This window comes from Siphateles boraxobius, unplaced genomic scaffold, assembly GCF_051911475.1.
Source record: "Siphateles boraxobius isolate OS27281-9 unplaced genomic scaffold, OSU_SipBor_1 35, whole genome shotgun sequence".
Lineage (NCBI taxonomy): Eukaryota > Metazoa > Chordata > Actinopteri > Cypriniformes > Leuciscidae > Siphateles > Siphateles boraxobius.
In genome coordinates this window covers 6,498,452-6,518,010 of record NW_027508975.1, presented here as the reverse complement: position 1 = coordinate 6,518,010, position 19,559 = coordinate 6,498,452, and the positions used below count along the sequence as shown (strand labels likewise).

The 19,559-nt window shown below is 36.8% G+C and overlaps 1 protein-coding gene across 1 annotated transcript in view; it reads right to left on the bottom strand.

Moving 5' to 3' along the window:
- Positions 1-18,801, bottom strand: part of csmd2 (CUB and Sushi multiple domains 2) — a 364,863-nt gene extending 346,062 nt beyond the window's left edge. Inside the window, exon 1 of the mRNA XM_077196124.1 lies at positions 18,509-18,801. Coding sequence (XP_077052239.1) covers positions 18,509-18,689 — 181 coding nt within the window. The 5' untranslated portion in view covers positions 18,690-18,801. The remainder of the gene's footprint in view (positions 1-18,508) is intronic.
- Between the last annotated feature and the right edge of the window lie 758 nt (positions 18,802-19,559).

The window sequence follows — 19,559 nt, the reverse complement described above, 5'->3', positions numbered from 1 at the left end:
CCGTGCCTCAAAGACTTTAGTGAACGAGCGCCGCCAAGCGCATGCGCGCCAAAGAGATGGAGCGCAAAATAATAGGTGTGCCATAATTCTGACTAAAATATAGCTACATTTTGCTAAAATAGTTGTTGCTGTGCATTAAATGTACTATATGTGGAATTTTAAAACTACAAATAAGAGTAGTTATTTGATAGCAGTAACTGTAAAGTGACTATTGTACTAATGGGGTAATCAAAGACTCATAGGCTAAGCTCAGATAAGTTTATGTGTGTTCTTACAAGTTAACATTTTGTCTGTGCTTTTGTTTTTATTTAGTTTCATTTTTAATTGAATGATTCTAACTTCTGCTTGAAAACAGTTTTTTTTTTAAAGTACTTTTACTCTTTTTTGCACATAAAGCATGTCTAATCATCTAGAGTCTAGATGGTTACATTTACTAGCCTATTTGTTTCCATAGCCTTCAATATGAACATTGTTTGTAGGGCAACATTGAGCCAGATCTGAAATAACATTTTGTTAAATAAATAAGCTACATATTTTTTTATCCAAATAGAAAAGGTAGAAAATATTGAATATATATATATATATATATATATATATATATATATATATATATATATATATATATATATATATATATATAGTCAGCTATTCAGACAAAACAAATATGATTTTTTGGCCATATAACCCAGGTCTAAACATTAGCAGCACGTTATTATCTATTTGATATCTTAGTCAATCCAAAGGCTAATCATATTATGTGTCCAACGTTGTAGACCGATACATAAAACACCTTTAAATATACCATTCTGATTATCAAAGATGAGTTTTAAGGGATGTAACTATTGATAGCAAGGGGGACTTTAAGGTACCACTGCATTCAAATGACAAATCCATTATAAAACTGTCAAACCCTGCATGCTGTTATCAGTCTAAAAGATCCTAAAAATGTAATTTTATATTTTTATATCAAAAAATGTGAACAGGAAAATGGCAGCATTCCTTATCAGTAAGTTAGTGTGGGCCAACATTTTTTTTTTGTTGTGATTTACACCTAATGAATGATGAATATGTTAATTTGCCTGTTTGTTCTGTGCTTTTAAAGGATTCGTTTGCATTAATTAATGTGTTGTTTGATCTGACAGGTCATTTAATCATTGGCTAGTACAATAAAATGCTTCCATATTAAACTCCTTATAAAATGTCCATGTAATTATGTTAGTGTGTACTCAAGGTGCATATAAATGAGACCAGCTAAAATGACTGTAATATTATCTGTTTTTACCCATGTAAAGTCCTAGACCAATAATATTCAATTTCAAGAGCCAATTAAATTAGCATTTGGTCTAGTACATGAATACTGTAAGTTGCCCTTGTTATTGCCACAGCTTTATCAGTGGTCAATAAGACGTTTCCACAGCAACACAGCAACAGGAAAGAGAAGGAATGATACCACACTTGGTTATTAATTAGAGTAATTTTAATAACTCTATATCGCCTGCAGCTCAGACTGCACTCCTGTAGCATTAATTGCATTTCTCTTTTGCATACTTGTCAGCGACATCTTATAAAATATTGCACTCAATCTGAAATTTTAATAACTGCGTGTGGCTCCATCCATCAGTGAAAAGCCTGGCCTAAATTACTAGTTCTGGACAGGTCCGTAGCCCCACTTTTAATTAATTGCCCCTTCTTGCTTTAATAATCGTTAATGTTCTCAGATTTTCCTTCTTACTTTTTTCCTTTTAAATTCCATCCTCTCCAGGAAACTTGCATATCTGCTACAGTCACACAGAACCCGATGGCATGGCCCAACTACTCCCTGCAGTTTATCTTTTTAATGGGAGTCTTAAATCAACGTTCAAAAGACAAAGTGGCCAGTGTGATTTTGCAACATAATTTAACTTACGATCTTAGTACAAAACTGTACGTTAAATGTAAGTTTGAAACAATTGCATGCGATTAATTTTTTTTTTAAAATAGAACAAAAAAGAAAGAATTTAGTCAGACAAACATGTTTACACTAAAAATAAAGGAGTTTATACCTGTGGCTAATTTCATTATCTGCCAAATGACTACCAAGGTCTCCCTTTGGGAGTCCTAAGATAATTTATGAATTAAAAATAAATAAATAAGTAAATAAAAAGGCAATAATAATAATTAGACAAACTTGCTTGCAAAGAAAATAAATAAATTATTTTTTTGCACAGGAAGTGAGAAGTTGCATATGACTGTGATTCCACCCTCTGTGAGATCTAAGTTTATCTCTTCCCTCGCCTTTGTCATTTTATTTTCCGGCAATCCATGTTTTCACTATTATACGGTAGGGGGCGCTGTCACGGATCTTCTGAAAAAGTACAGCATCTCCGAGTCCAAAAACAAGCAAAGAAAAATGTTTGTGTAAAGGCCCCGGTATACTTAAATCAAAATCAAAGAACGAACTGGTGTGACGTCATTTCAAACAAAATCACGTCAAAACTAAGTTAATTTTGTGTACCTTTCAGGAGTTCGGAACAACTTGCCAAAGGTGCCTTGTAAACCCCTTCGAACTACCATTGATTAATAGGCAATAATAAGTGTGCTCTTAGGCTCCGCCTTCTTTGACATGAACATATTCCTTTGTTCATTTGTTCTGTTCAGTCCCTCCAGGTTGGACGCCTGCGAGTAAGAACATCAATACACTGGAGAGCCGCTTTATAGTAGAAAATGTAGTTGTAATTCTAGTTGAAAGACACTGACACTGTTTTCATGTTTAATACTGTAAAGCTGCTTGCTTTTAAACAATCTATTGTATAAAGTAGTAGGCCTACATAAATAAACGTGACGTGACAGGAATGCTGAATTGCAGAGCTCTTGCAAACATCGCCTTCATTTATGTTGTGTTTCATTTGTTGTTGAAAGCAGTAACAGTATTGCTAACAGTATACAGCTGCTCACATATTTCAAAATTATTTTTACCCCAAAGTGAAAGAATTAAAAAACTTGGCAGTGAGTATATTGGGGCCTTAAATAAGAAGAACCGGATAGGTGTTGTTTACATGCAAATAAGATAATGTGATCACCAACATTCAAAAACACACACACACACACACACACACACACACACACACACACACACACACACACACACACACACACACACACACACACACACACACACACACACACACACACACACACATACCTAATCCTACAGTTTATCCATTTATTTGATTCTTAAATGGATCAAAATGTATGTGGGGTTAGGTGATTAAAACAGCATTAGGGATGCATAATTAGAGGACATCTGTTATCACCAAAGCCCATATTCCATGAAAACAAACCCAAAACACCCGCTAACAAATGAGAACCCAGCATGTCCACGTATAGCACATGTTTGTCTAACATATCAGAGCGGAGATTATACTGAGATTACGCTTAATGAAAAACCAAGCTCCATCAGCATGTCACATATGCACAAATATTCAAAACATTTACCAAAGGCAAACACAGCGTGTCATAAAACTCATATAAACCTCATAATGCAAAGATCCTATATGTTCAACATGGAATATAATCATGTAAGGAAAAAAAATCCTTTTCTTATTCAGTTTGCATAAACTTTGAAGGATTTTGTAGGATAACTTCCGAGCCCAACTGGGATTTGGATTTCTTAAGGCGGAAAGCTTTGCCTGCCAGCACACAATGTTAATAATTAAGTGAAAATGTATTTGAGAAAGGAAAAACCTGAGGTGCTTTTTTTAAACTAAGAATTTCTCAAACAACTGGAAAACAGTTGAGTGGTATTCAGATAATCCACTCTTGGCCAGTGGCCAAATTCAGTGCGGTTTTCCAAATGATAATGGAACAGACTGTTTAGGATTTGGAGAATGTCTCTCTTTGAGTTTAAAAGGCATGGTGTCTGTGCTAAAAGCACTCTTGACACAAATTATTTAGGCTAGAAAGTGTCACAAAATAAGATTCTAAGCAGAGAAAGCTGGTATTCATTTGGGAGCTAAGATGTTTGTAGCTCTTTAAGATTAATTTCAAGCCTGTTTGCTTGATTCATATTCTAACCATACTACATTAGCATAAAACTTGAAACTGTGTACTTTTTTTGAGAAGATAGAATATGCAAGGGCAGGAAACGATCCATAAGTATTGCTCTCAATCCAACGGAAATGTTCATGTGAGGTTGTGCCAGCATGAGCCATTGTGAAAAACACTTGACCTCTGGATACAGACTCCTTTATGGCTCTGTGGGGTTTTACGGTCTTCTGTGAAGCACAAGAATGTCATTTCACCACTGAGAGAAATGCTGGCAAAAAATGAAGAGATTCATTCAGTCTAAAATATCAAGAATCTCTGTCCAACGAAGAACAAGAACAAAATGTGGACACATTCAACATTGCTGTTCATCCTAAATTGACTACTGCTCCAGAGGGACAGATGCGTGTATAAAATGAGATTCATCCATAATTAACCTTCTAATAAGCAATGCATGGTTTTGTAAACAAAAACAATGTTTTCTCTCTGCATCTGTTGTGAGGACAAATAGTATACATTGTGTAATTAACATAGAACATCCTGATCAATATAGGTCTGCGATTCTTTCATTAAAAATCTTTATCGCAGAAGAAAAGTCGATAGTTTAATGTTTTATGTAAAATGGCACTGAAAGGGGTCACAAAACAACATGGGGCTGATAGTCTTGAGAACCAGCACTGTCAAGATAAACTGTCACATTTTTTGTGTCAAACAAACAGACACGACAACACGATTGCGCAGCTATGCGATTCAGCTTGTTCTAAAACAGTTCAATAAACTATAATAAACAATAAACTAAACCAATATTAAAGAAAAACTTATATTTCAGACAAAATACTGCCAGTTACTTTGTGTGTTTTGCTCCGCCAATGGAAATAGATCTAAAAATGTAAGCATTTTGTTTCCAACAAATGCACCACAGGTTTTGCATGTGCATGTATCAGCGTTTGTGATATACTCACAAATCACATTTAACGAATGATCCAATACATTTTTTATTACTGAATCAGCATTATTGAACAAATCGAGTGAATGATTCAATGGCTCATTCATAAAAGCATGTATTTGATCTGTAGCTAAATTAATCATTGTTTAGAGTATATAAACAGTATGTTCACATATACACATAGATAATGCAAATACTGGCCTGACTGGAAATCAAAACTATGAGAAAAGGATGAGTATTGGATGAAGGGTGGGTAAGAATTGTGAGCATTCAGCTCTGCATTCTTAACACAATGTTTCCGGTCCAGAACAAAGGCATATGCTCAGCTGGTGGATGTGGAAGTATCATTGATGGATAACTTGTTGAAATAATGACTTTCTTTTATACAAGGCACGGCATCTTAAGAAAATATCTGATCATATTTAGACACAAAAAAAAATTTGTTGAGAAACATAACGTATACGTTTACACTTATAAACGTATTAAGTATAGGATTTGTTTTTCACGAATACAGCTCCTTTGTCACATTTTATGTGAACTGAAGGAAGTTCATTTGTCCTATTGAATTTATCGAGCTGAAAGGAAAAAGGAAATACATAATAAAGGGGAACCCCCACTCTCTCAGCAGCAGGTAATTGCTTTCCTTGAGCCTACATTTACAAATGCATTATGAAAATAACAAGTGAATACAAGTGACCTGCAGTGCTGCATAAATCTCCAGGAGGCAAAAAAGCTCCATATTCACAAATGCTTCATTGATTCTTCAAAAGAGACCCACACGGTCACAACATCATGTGTCTTTGTGGTCATTTCGCCATATATTCTGGATGAGACACACATTTAAACTCTTGTTCTATACTAGGGCTCTTTGAATCCTTTTAGTGTTTTCTCAGCATATTGGTGGAGTGAAGTGAAAGCGAAGAGAGAGCTTTGACCTTGTTTAGCATGACTGCAGAGACCACCTCCAGAGTCAACCAATGTTTGTTTTGCCTCCGCTGTTGTTTTGCTGCTACGGGGCTGCAGCGCCTCGGCATGACACTTTGATAAATCGATCGCTGCCGTGCCGTACTACTGCAGGACAGCAATCCTTCAGAGTGCCCGCAATCAGAGATCTTAGGAGGGAAGGGGAGTGGGTGAAAGCAAGAGGAGGGGGAATTCTGTATGAACAGCTGGACTGTACTTGTACTATAAGAAGAAGACAACACACAATCACTCTTCCACCATCGCTGTTCCAAACCCTATAAGTGGCCTCCAAAGCAGCATTTTAAGGCACAATGGCTGTTCCAATCCCATCCAATGTAGCGGAAAAAGCAAGAGAAATGCACTGTGTTTTTTTTACGGGCATCTAGTGGTGAGGTTGCGAATTGCAACCGACAGAAGTTACGGTGGCCGACAGGAAAAGATGTCGTCACCTAAGACAGCAGAGAGTAGCCAGTTAAGAAATGAGGTTTCTTTACAACGATAAATTAAGAAATTAGGTTTACTCAATTATTCAGTGAAATCATATGCTATTGCGAAAAAGATTTGGTACTTGTTCATCATTGTGTCAGTGTTTTATTCGCAGACTTTGGCTAGCTTCTTTGCACAAAGAACAACATAGTGATGAAACGCTTTTGTCCGTTTAGGGCTACTGTAGAAACATGTCGGCGCATTTCAATGTAAGGGAACTGTAGATAGAAACTGCTCATTCTAAGGTAATAAAAACATAACGGTTTGTTATATAAGGTCTTTATACACCACTGAAAACATAGTTATGTATATGATATTGCATTTCTGTCAACAGATCCTCCTAAATATTACACCCTTGGATTTAATAAAATCAAATTACATATAATGTACAAATACAATAAATTAATAAATAAAAAATCCAAAAGTATTAACACAATTATTTAAATTAATTAAACACTGACTATTTCACGCAAAATGTCTGTGTACACGGTGTATATTTATCCTTATTGGCGTGCCACATTGTTTCTCTTGCGTCTTCTATATTGCAATAAATTGTACAAAAAGTGTGCTGTGTGTGAGGAACGCTATTATGCGATTCCATTCCAGTTTGGATGACTAGGCAGTATGCAGGAGGCAGCAAGGTTTTGGAACAGAACTCATGACACTCATTGTAAGATAACGCCAGTCTGTGTCATTGGCAGAAAATTTTGGTTTCTTTGAACTAGATTATTCCATAAAGCTTTTGATATGTGTGTGAATACATATGACATCAGCATTTGCTGCCAAAGCACAGCTTTAGAACATACCTTGGAATCAGTCTTTGAATGACATTGTTTGGCAAAAACATAATATTCATAATAGAAAATTACATTTCTATGCCTGTTATCTGCACTAAAGCAGTACAGACTAAACATGCTGTTCTTCATTTGCCCTCTCTTTTACCATTTTCCTGTTTCTTACTTTTTCCTAGCTTCTAGCAGACCAGACTGATGTGGACTGGATTGGAATATTAGATATTTACCATAGATGGATAGACAGACAGACAGATATCATTGTACTACTTCTCTATCTATTATCTAAATGTCAATAGATCTTTATAGGGGACAAGTTAACACGATGTAAAAATGTTAACTTAAATTCTTCATCTACACTTAATATTTAACTGTTGCCATTATATTTTTAAAACAATAATATCTTAGTAAAAACCTAAAGTAAAATTTACCAACCATATATCATTTGAAAGCTTTGAAATCTAGTTTTCACGGTGGCTGTTTTCTAAAATAAATTACAGAGGAGCAGTAATTTATCAATTTGCAACAAGAATATTTCATATTCATTAGGCGTGTTTAGGCCTTTATTTTGAATAGCAATAAACATGAAAATCATGAAAGATTAGTAGAAACCTCAGTTTATTTTCATGACAAGAGTTCAAAAGATAACACCAATTCATTTTTTATGAGAAAAAGAGGGATTCTCGATTTGTGATGATGAGGCTGCGAGCTATAACCCATATATGTGCTCTTTTTATGCATTTATTAGAGGTTGAATTCAAATCAAATACTGCCAAACCCATACTATTTATGAATAGGATGTATACTTCATAAATCGTATGAAAATTATGGAAATACATGGTTCAGATCAGATCACTCAAAACATATATGAAAATGGAGGTGCCCTTATATGGTCAGTAAGGAAGCTTGGCTGTCCATCTAGTGAAAAAAGTTTGGTACTGCACCCAAATAAAATCTTACTGAAAGCTCATTTTTTGAGATATCAACCTAACATTTGGAACACAACTTGTTCCGATTTTTGGCTTTCATTTTCTTGCATTTTTAGAGTAAAATATATTTTGTATAAAATATGAATAATTATATTTTACCTTGTACATTTTCATAAACTCACCCTTATATAACTTTGTTTCTGTTTCCCTTTCATAATTCATTTCACTTCTAATAATCTGGAAGATGTCTTCTTTAAAACAAGACCAACCATATGTCTATAATTCCAAAGCATTCTTGAATTACCACCATTAATTTTGGATAATGATGTTCATGTCTATGCGAAAAAAAGGGGGACGACAAAACCGGGCTTAGAGTTAGAATAGATGTTACCACAAGACAAGATACAAAGGTACGATACTACAGAATTGCAAGTGAATTTTCGGGCTTACATTTTAATTTTTAACAATTCTAAGAAGGGAGATTGGATCCTTGACAAGGGCATCAGAAGGTTACCAAGCAACTTTGGTGTGGCAATTAATATAAATGAGCAAAGCTTTAACCATCGCCATTATTCATAAATCCTGGATTTGTCCTGGATTTCAGTTGTTTTTATTTCTTTTCATGGTTAATTGAGTGTTAAAAATGCATCTGAGTAAGAAAGCATGACACAACTTGGATGGCACAAATTTAACACAAAGTTGGATGGTTCCAGCATTTTGTTTTAAATCATAAACGGTTTAAAAAAAAGAAATGGTTATGCTTTAATGGTTAAAACTAATAATGCGCTTTTATAAAGAAATGAAGTGATTTAAATTCAGTGGAATTATATATATTGAAAGGAAGAGCACAGTAAATAGCATATGCCCTGCTTACGGCATGAGCATGTGCTTTGAAACGTTCTGTGCATTGTGAATTAGGTTGGTACTAATTTCATCAGTCCACCTGTCTTCCTGCACTGTCAAATTTATATATCTGAAAAAGGGAGACGTGGAATGTACAGTAGCAAACACATCCAGGTGAAACCTCGCACTTCTGACAGAGTTAAAGTTGAGGCTAATGCTTCGCAAGCCATAGCAGATAATCTTTACAATCTCTATAAATGCATTCCCTTTAGCTTTGCTACCATAGCTCTGCTGTAAATTGGGCACCTAAGAGACAAATGGGTCTGACTCACCAGTTTTCATAAGCACTTCGAATCGATCATATTTCCTTTTTTCAATGACCAGTGGAAAATGCCATTAGGGCCTGAGTTCAGTTACACCACACCAACAAGGCAGATGTGAATGGGGATTTCAAATTTGCCAGCACAAGAGGAAAAACAACCTTCTTAGTCCCACAAATCTCTCTATGTACAACAAGCTGCCTTCTAGTGCTTCAAAGCATTGGCTCCAGGCTCCATCATATCTGCATTAACCGAAGAATGCCCGCTATTACAATGGAAATCAGCAACCTCAGCTTTCCTGGGTAAATCCATATATTACACTAATGTTTGCACAATGTGATTGCGAGACCATTAATAGAAAGGCAAATGCTGTGGAAAGAGGAGAAAATTGTCTCTACTTTAGCGAGGCGGCTTCACTGTTGTTTTCAGTGGGTCAACACAGTAGGGGTCCATATGACAATCGACACAGCTTTAGTCAGTGTGACACTTTCAAGTGTGTGAATGGTTTGTCTCCTTGATGTTTCCAATACCGCACATTTATCAGTACAAGCACACAGCTTGCTTGTTGATCTGAGGAGATGCTGTCATATAAATTAGCCTATATGCATTTGGTCAAAGGACACATTTGAACAATTTATGCATTTCACAGGAATCAAAGCCATGAACTTGATGCTATAAGTGCCATGCTCTATGTTTGAGCTACAGCATTCCATTAATACAATCAAAATAATGTGTGGAAGTTTCATAAATATTTAATGAGGTCAACTCTATTGCAGTTTATGACTGGCTGTGTTGCTAAACAACTCACAATTTTATTCTAGCGCCGTCTTGTGGCACTTTTGCAACTGCGATTTTGGGTGAGTCCAATTTTCAGTGCCCTATCCACACATGGTACGATAAGATTTCAGTGACGAGCGATTGTCCACAGACCAGACGTATTACACGAGACTAAATAAATAATAAAAGCCAACCAGAAGAGCATGTGGGCGGTCTCTCATGCGCACTGCACTCACAACGAAATGGACAATACATTCATAAATATTACACCATTTTAACATTGTTAAAAATAAATAGGGCTACTGTGTGACTGAAACAATCTTTGTCATTGAATACACTTGTTTGTTCACTGAGTTCACAGTTTGAACATTGTGGCAGGGTATTATAAATCTCTGATTAACATGGTGGAAATTATGTGTAGCGGCGTCGTATTGCGTCTGGTTGAAAGTGGCTTTAGTGGGTTTAAAGAGGTATTTAGAGTTAAATATAAATGAAGCTCAATTCCAGTGTGGTATAATGTCGATTACCTCTTGATTACACTACCTGTAGATTTTATTTAATATAAGCTGTAGGCTTATTAGGCTTAAAATAAATATGGGTTCAGCGAGTCACAATGGAAGTGAATTGGGCCAATCTGTAAATGTTAACACACTCATTGCCAACAATATGTGTGATAACATAATTGAAATTATGTTCATATAAAATCATATCATATTTTATCATCATGGTATCAGCTCAAACATCTCCATATTAGGTTCACATTAAATATGCATGCACAGTGCCAATAGTGACTACTAAGATATGCTGTTGTGTTTGCATGAGGCGAATGTTTTAATTCAGCCTGGAGCACAAAATGCTGTCGACCTGCATGTTAAAGTGACTTAGATATTCATTACATTATGAATATTACAGGTTAGTGTTTTGTTTCTTTGCCATGAGCAAAGAATGCTCGAAAATGGACCGGGTGGCCTCAATAGCTCAGCGTTTCAAAGAGATGCTCCTGACTGAGCAGAGAGCTCACACAAGCAGTGCAGTTCAGGCAGAATTTAGTGCACTTTCAGCCCCATTACGGAGCCACAATGGCCTAGTGTTCAGATCTAACATGGGTCTTCAATGAAACTGGATTCAGTCGGCTCCAGTTAATCTCTCTGCCTCCTCCTTCTAGCACAGAGGCAATGATTGAGGGCCAAACCACTGAGGAATTACTGAATTACTCATGCTGTTTTTTTTTTTCAGGGCTTAAAACTGCATAGCTAGCATTTCATTTCTTCTCTCCATGATTGAAGTTGTGTCTGCAAACAAGTTTGTTTAGATTCTCTTTAAATAAGCCTAGAGTTCCTTTAGTCTGTGTCTGAATGAGGTGGTAAACAGGCCCTGTTTGTTTATTGTGCACTCAGACCGAGGCAGTATGAAGGTGTCCCCATGCCAACAGCCAACACATGATCGAGACAGAGGATGGACTTTTAATGAAGAACTCTCTGTCGCCCCCATTCTGATAAATCCGCCCTCCTCTCTTCAAGGCCGTAATTAATGGACTGAAAGGTTGAGATGATTCCAGGGGACCGCAGGTCCAGAGGGGCCAAAAAAACAACCAGAGGATTGATGGAGGAGGATAAAGTATAATGAATTTGATGTATTTTATGTTAAACAAACAAACAGGTATAGTAAATAAATAAATGTTCTACTTTGTGAGCTAATTTTTTTTTTATATATTTAATAAATATGTGATCAGAAAATGACATGAAATGGGATTGATTGGAGAGATTCTAGGGGTCCACAAAAATACCAGCAGGAGAATCCAGTACAATTTACTTCAGATTCATGTATTTTACAGTAATTTTTTTTTTTTTTAATTGTTGATGTTGCTGTTGTATTTTTTATCACCTAAAATGGGACACACAATTGCACATTGAAGAATGATTCATATCTATTGATCAGTGTAGTTAATTTGATTCATTTTACAATTTTTTTACAGTACATCTCTACACCGTGACACTACTAAACATCAAGCTTTGTTTGCCATTCATGTGTCACTGGATCGATGCTGTTTTAGTAATAGAATAATTGAAGTGCTAAAATGATAATCTACAAAATACTATTGATTCTCTCATATGGGAGAGGGTAATGACTCCTGCTTATAGTTTAATGATGTGTTCCAATTGTCCCTTGAACTCAAATTGGCTTAGAGTGAATACGCAGTCCTAAGTCAGCATGACATCACTTCCTGAATGTACACTCAGTCTGTAATCAATGAAAATTCTGGCATAATTTATATCATTCAACATATGTTGTTCTAAACTTGTATAACTTTTTCTTCTTCTGTGGAACACAAAATAAGATATTTTGAATAATATTGGTTACCAAACAGTTCCCATTGACTTGTTCATTTTCCATACAATGGAAGTCAATGGGAACCGAAACTTCATTCATCAAAATATCTTATTTTACGTTTGACAGGAATGTAAGAATGTCATACAAGTTTGGGACAACAGAAGCGTGAGTAAATTATGCTTTTCATTTTTTTTGGGAGGACGATCCCGTCAAATTGGCTTAACAGAGCCAATTAACCTGATATCTCATACTCTCTAGGTACTTACTTATATCCTTTTTCACTGACGCTGCATCAGTTACGTCGATTCACTGACATTCATAAATCTTACAATTTTAGAGATAGGATAGTAAAGTGTCCATCGTATGCACACTTCAGAATCTCGCCAGAAGAAGTAGGTCACCCGGTTTCTTTTTACCTACTCTTTTATGAGTACTGTGAATTCAGACAAACTTCTTTTGTCATACATATTGTTTTTCACCAACTATATAGTATGGAAGTATGCGATTTCGGATGTAGCCAGAGTGAATACACACTCCTAAGTCAGCATGACATCACTTCCTGAATGTATACTCAGTTCATATACTGTACCTTTAAAGGGATAGCCACTAATCATTTACTCACCCTCATGTTAGTCCAAAACTGTTCTTTTTCTGCGGAACAGAAAAGAAAATATTTTGAAGAATGTTGGTAACCAAACAGTTTTGGTTCCCATCGACTTCCATTGTATTTTTTGTAGTATATGTAAGTCAATGAGAACCAGCATTCTTCAAAATATCTTCTTTTACGTTTGACAGAAGAAAGAAAATCATACACGTCTGGAACAACATTGAAGGTGAGTAAAAGATAATATTCATTTTTGGGTGAATATCCCCTTTATGAAATGTTTCTCCTGCTTACTTTTTGACCTGCTGTACTGAATTGTTAACATAAAACTTTGGGGGTATTGGCTAATAAGACCAAACATTGATAAACCATAAAAAGTATACCAACAGGTCAGAGTCTTTACAGTCTGCCATGGCACCCCAATAAAGCCTCAAATTATTGCCTATTCCAGTGCATCCCGGAGTTTTCCTCCCAGACATGGAACAAGCGCCGGCTGACAGGTGTGTTTGCAGTGACAGCACCGCCGCACTGACACGGATTAGAGCGGATAACAGGCTGCGGGAGCCGGCGCACTGCGACCTGACGGCTGTCCGCCTCACTCAGGTCTGTGTGTCTCTAAACCACCATGCCTATACCTCACTCTTGTTCTCTGTCCTGTGCTAATTCCCCGCTCTTTATTTCTCTGTGTTATCTTTTGGCATCAGTCCACTTAACTCGCTACTTGGTTGTTTGTGTTAAAAGACAGGGTGAATATTACATTCTATATGAGGAGAAAAGCTGGAGGTAGTCTGCAGTAACTAATGGCATCCCTCCGTGGAGCTCTGCCAAATAAAATCGAAATTGCAGTCCTTTGACTGTGATGTTTCGTGCCAAAGAGAGACGGAGTATGGAAGGGCATAAAAGCCAGTGCAATGGAGAGAAAGAGAGGGAGAAGAGAAGAGAAACAAAGCAGTTTCGGGTGGAGGAGACGTAAATTAATTAACTGTGTAATCTAATCACAGCAGATAAAAGATAAGAAAACACTATATCAAAGTTCTGAAGAGAACCTGGAAGTGACAGGTAGCAAGGCACAAGAAATCTCCATTGTCAATCTACAACAGATAGAGGCCTCTGGATGACAGGTAGAGACCTACACGTTTATATTTGCTCAATGAAAACTATGCTATCAATTCTATCATAATTTGGGCTCAGAAAACCAACACTGTTACAAGGTTATAATGTTTAAACAAAAATCCATTGTAAAAGATTATTTGCAGAATGCATGAATTTTAAATATCTTGGGGTATATTTCTCATATACACTACTGTTTAAAAGTTTAGGGTCCGTAAGATATTTAATGTATTTGAAATGGGTTTTCAATGATATTACGGTAAATTCAAATCAGCCGCATTTATTTGAAATATAAATATTTTATAACATTTTAAATCCCTTCACTGTAATTTTTGATTAATTTAATGTGTCCGTGCTAATTTCTTAAAAAAAAAAAAAAAAAAAAAAAAAAAAACTTACTGACCCCAAACTTTTGATTTGTAGAATTTTTTTGTGCTCTTTCAGCCACCATCAGTCAGAAAATCCAACAAAAACTTTATAATAATGGGCCCATTTGTCTCAATATGCTCTAAATCATGTTTGACCTTGAGTCACACTTTGCCCAAAAAACCCAATGTACTCCAAAGTACACTAATGAAAAATAGACATATGACAGCTGAGGACTACAAAAAACGTTCACATACAAAAATCACTTCATGTCTGTCGTTCTGCAATGGCTTCAGCTGCAAATGTCAGATACATATTGACTAGTCTTTTAACCCAGGTCTTATGTGTACCATGATGGAAGCCAAATGAAAACCTCTTGAGTCGTAATAATTGTCATATTTGCATTGCTATATCTATGCAAATCTATCTGAGAGGCATACAGGTTTGTGTGCATTTCAAAATCTTTAAACTCAAACAAGAGAGATTGAAATGCAAAGAATAGCTACAAAGAAAATCATCTATTTTTGCTCTATTTTACATATAGAAGATCTCACATTCTATTCTTCATATACACTTTTTATATAAATATTTTCTGCCAATGTTCTTCAGTCTGAGCATCATCAAAAGCATGTATATGTTCAGTGAACCCTGTGTAAGCCTTACACATGACAAATAAACAACTTGACCTGGTGTCCTCTAACTTAAAGCGATAGTTCACCCAAAACATTTAAATAATGTCATCATTTACTCACCCACATGTTGTTGTAGACATGAATTGCATTCTTCTGTGAAAGAAGATATTTTGAAAAATTTGGACCCCATTGACTTTTATTATATTTTCATTTCTGTTCTCCAGAAGCTGGAAAGTCATAGAGGTTTCGAACGACATGAGGGTGAGAAAATTACATAAAAGTCAAGGCACACACTCATCTTAGTCACTTTATTTTCATGTGCTAAATAAGTATCTGATGTTAAACACAGTGCATTCAAAGGAGGGAAACTTTTGGTGTACTAGTGATGCAGCTGTATAAACAAATCCACTCACTCCTTGCCAAAGGCATCCTTCAGCCCTTTTGGGAGTTGCATGCAAACAACAGACCTGTTTAGTAGTCTTTGCCTTTAAATTCTAAGCAAACAGACTGACAGATGTTAATTTTCTTGGAACAAGTTATTATGTGTGCAATAAAAAAGGATAGAGAGGAAGGAAGAGACGAAAAAGCAATGGTATTAGCAGGTATGAATGTGTGTATGAATGTGAGTATTGAGTCAAGGGGTTTTCAATGACACACACCACTGTTGTGTGTTGTCTCGTTTTGAGAGAACCAGCTTGTGCTCTCAACTGTACAGCTGTGCTAAATTCTCTGCTGGGAGCTGTCCGTGGTCCTAATTGGACTGCAGCTGGGGATTACAACTCTAAGAGTCAAAGCAGAGGCGGACTATTACAGTCAGACTAAACATGTAATGTTCATTTGTTCCCTCCGCACAAAATATGTCTAAAAGACTTTGTTTGCTGGCGGATTTTGAGTCGTTAGTGAAGGCAACCAGTGGAAAGGACGGAATGGGCAGAGCTCGAGGGGGGCTGTCCGTGGTGCTGAAATCTCACAGAACTGTGCTATCCACAAGCTGCGTAGAGCTATTCCTTCAAGTCTTCTCAGAACACCTGTTGCAGGTCAGCTGACAAATGCATCATGCTAACATATAGCACTGGACATCAGCTTAATAAAAGGGTAAAAAGAGACTTTTTCAGAAATCTTTACTTAAGTTTTGAGGGAGCTTGAAACAACCTCCCTAACATTATCACAAACATTACAAAATGTTGTATGTTCAAACAACCAAAGGGATTGGCCAAAACTGAACTGAACATGCGTCATGCTCCCTCCAAAACGATGAAAGAATTTCTCCACAAGCTTACAAATTCTCATGTTCAATGGAGCCTTTCACCAACTTGCATCATGGAAATGCATCTGTTTCGTGACTTTGACTGTTTTATGAAGTGTCATCGACTGTAAAAGATCCTAGGCAAGTTATTGAGCCAAATATCCATGATGATGAGTTGTTAGTCATTATCTTTGGCTTAAATATGAAAAAGTGTTTCATCTCAAGCGCTTCAATTTCTCCAGAGCTTCTGAGGTTGAGCAAGAGCACACGATTAACCACATTACTTTTTCCACACTATAGAAACAGATGAATGGGTTTCTATTTTAATTCATTATTTTTAATTCAGATCTTTTACTTTTGACAAGATGCAGATAACATGGGCACAGTAAAAACTGTCTAAGAAAAACACTGGCACCTGGAATGAAATATTGACATTTATTTTATAAACATTAACTATTTATTCTATATATTTGTACTGTAGCCCATATGTTAAGGTAACCTAGAGTATAAACCAGGTTTTCACAGAGGCATTTTACATTTTCCCCGTTAAAACTTTTACATTTTCAAACATTTCGTGCAACTTAATGTTTCTTTTCAATCAGCAATCTGTCAATATGCAGTGACCATAGAGCCTACATGATGAGCTCAGCCATGCCCCAGTAGCTGAAGAGGCATTAAATTTGCATTTCCTCCCAGCTAGAAAAAAGGCCCGTTTTATTTCACCAGTCATAGCTTATGCGCTAACACGAAAACTCTAAAAGGCTTCCAAGATATACTCGGTTTATTAATGAAGCATTAGAGACTCCACTGCCGGCTCTGTGGAAGCGCAGCTATCCTTAAGCTTTAGTGCCGCTCAATGGAAAAAGTGGGAAACTGCTTGACGGCTTCGCGAGCTCTTTACCGACTCAGTCAAAAACGTTTCACTCTGCTCGTGATATTAGCCAACTTATTCTCGGTATTAAGGGGTAAACACATAAAATGTCGACCGGCTCTTTGGATTCGTTTACCAGCTTTAATCATCATGTGCCGACTAACATCAACTCCGTGGAAACAATGCTGTTAAATCTCAGTAGCTGGAGACTGTTCAATATGCTGCTGAATTGAAGGGATAGTTCAGTCCAAAAAAAAGTATATATAGCCTATATATTTTTAAATTCTTTTTTTAATGTCTTATTTTCTCACCCTAATGTTGTTTCGAACCTATGTGACTTATTTTCTTGCTTACTGGAACATAAAAGGAGACGGTGGAATGATAGTCAAAAGGGACACTATAATTCGTTTCAATGCCTATATCATGACACTTGTTATGAGCTAAATTAACTAAATACAATCAGTAGCTACGTTACTCTGACTACAACTTCTCTTCAAGGCAAATGGATGTATAGTTGATTGCGAATGCCACAATTTCAAGAAACGCAACAAATGATAATCCCTAGTAATGACTTGGCTGTTGGAATGGAAATGTTTTTTTTTTATGAAACATTATGTTAAAATAAATGTTGAAAATAGCGCAGAGTCAAAGACCTGTTTTGTTGGCATGAACCCTCTCTCTCTCCAGCCTCCACATACGCCCCCCTTCCTCCCAAACTCACTCATTCACTCTTGGCTCCCACACTCACGAAATCTTGCGCCACACACACACACACATATTTTTGAAAATGGTTCTTCGACATGATTATTCATAAACCCGATTTTTCCTTGAAACCAAAAGTACCATGTTCTTGCCCACCCACCAGAAAACCAATATCTTACTCTGAGGTATAGCCTACATGTTATTTAAAGCACGATGCAACATATTATGCTTACATGGGGCAGACCAAGGTTGGCAAGATATAACACCAAATGCGCCTTGAAAAGTACACAAGGCTTTTTTTACATGTATATACATTTACGTACAAATTAATTATAAACTTGGCTATTGTATTGACTCGTATGTTTCTAGCGAGTCTGTTGGTTATATCAATTGATGCCTAGATCCATATCAATGAAACGTAAGACCCAACATTAAATGCCATACATTTGGCACAGAATTGACAATGACAGCACTCCATCCACATGTCAGGGGTAAAAGGGTCGTATGTAGCCTCCAAGGGGTCGCGCGCACGGCAACAGGACCACATGCAGCATAACGGGAAACTCACCCTTAACCGATGCAGCCAGCAGCCCCATATAGAAGAACAGCACCCCGCTCCAGTGATGCGCCTGTACTCCCACCTTCATTAGCGCAAAAATCCTTATACCATCCAGTTTCCTCGTCCCGTATGTACATCTGCACTCTGTCCTCACGAGTCCCGTTCTGTCAGGATTCAAAGAGGAGCTCATGGTGGGCTTTTTCACGGTTATCAGATGGTTTTAAAAGGAAGATTCACTTGGTGTCGGCGCTGAGAAAAATCCCAGTGCATGGAGACTGGACCCTCGCAGCTGGACTGAACCATCTCAAGCGAGCCGCGGGGTGAGACGATTCTGAGACGCGTTTTCTCCTAAAAGCTGAAGAGCCGATAATGAGAATTGTATCTGGTCTCTTCGAGCTCACATTAGCGTTACAAACTGATAAAGTCTGCAACCGATTCAAATGGTTGATGCGACATAGGCTACGCCTGTAGCCTACACTCCCCCACGCGCGCGTATAAGTTTAATTTCTAATAACTACAACGCTGAAAATCCACGTTTCTGTCTTTCTCCCAATGAGTCACTATGAAAGGACAGCTAGGATACACTCACTGTCACCGCCCACTCGTGGAAGTGTACAGCCTTCATCACTGTCTGAATCATTTCCAGGCGTGAAAATAATCGTTTGGGGATTTCCACCTCTGGGCTCACTGTTTCAAGACTTAAGCAAATGAAATGAAGAGCGCGACTGTCTGCAGCATACAAGCTCACAGCATCTCTCTCTCTCTCCCTCTCTCTCTCTCTCTCTCTCTCGCTCGCTCGTTCGCTCGCTCCATCACTCTCTCACGTTGAGAGGTGTGCCAACAACACAAACACTCTAAAGTTTATGATTGTAAAACGAATAATATAATATAATATAATATAATATAATATAATATAATATAATATAATATAATATAATATAATATAATACAATATAATATGGCTAATATATGTAAAAGACACGCCTGCAACGAAAGAAAGGAAATTTGAGCGAGGTGAAATCAACGTCACCGAAAAAAAACGAGATGCTTGGAATTGAAA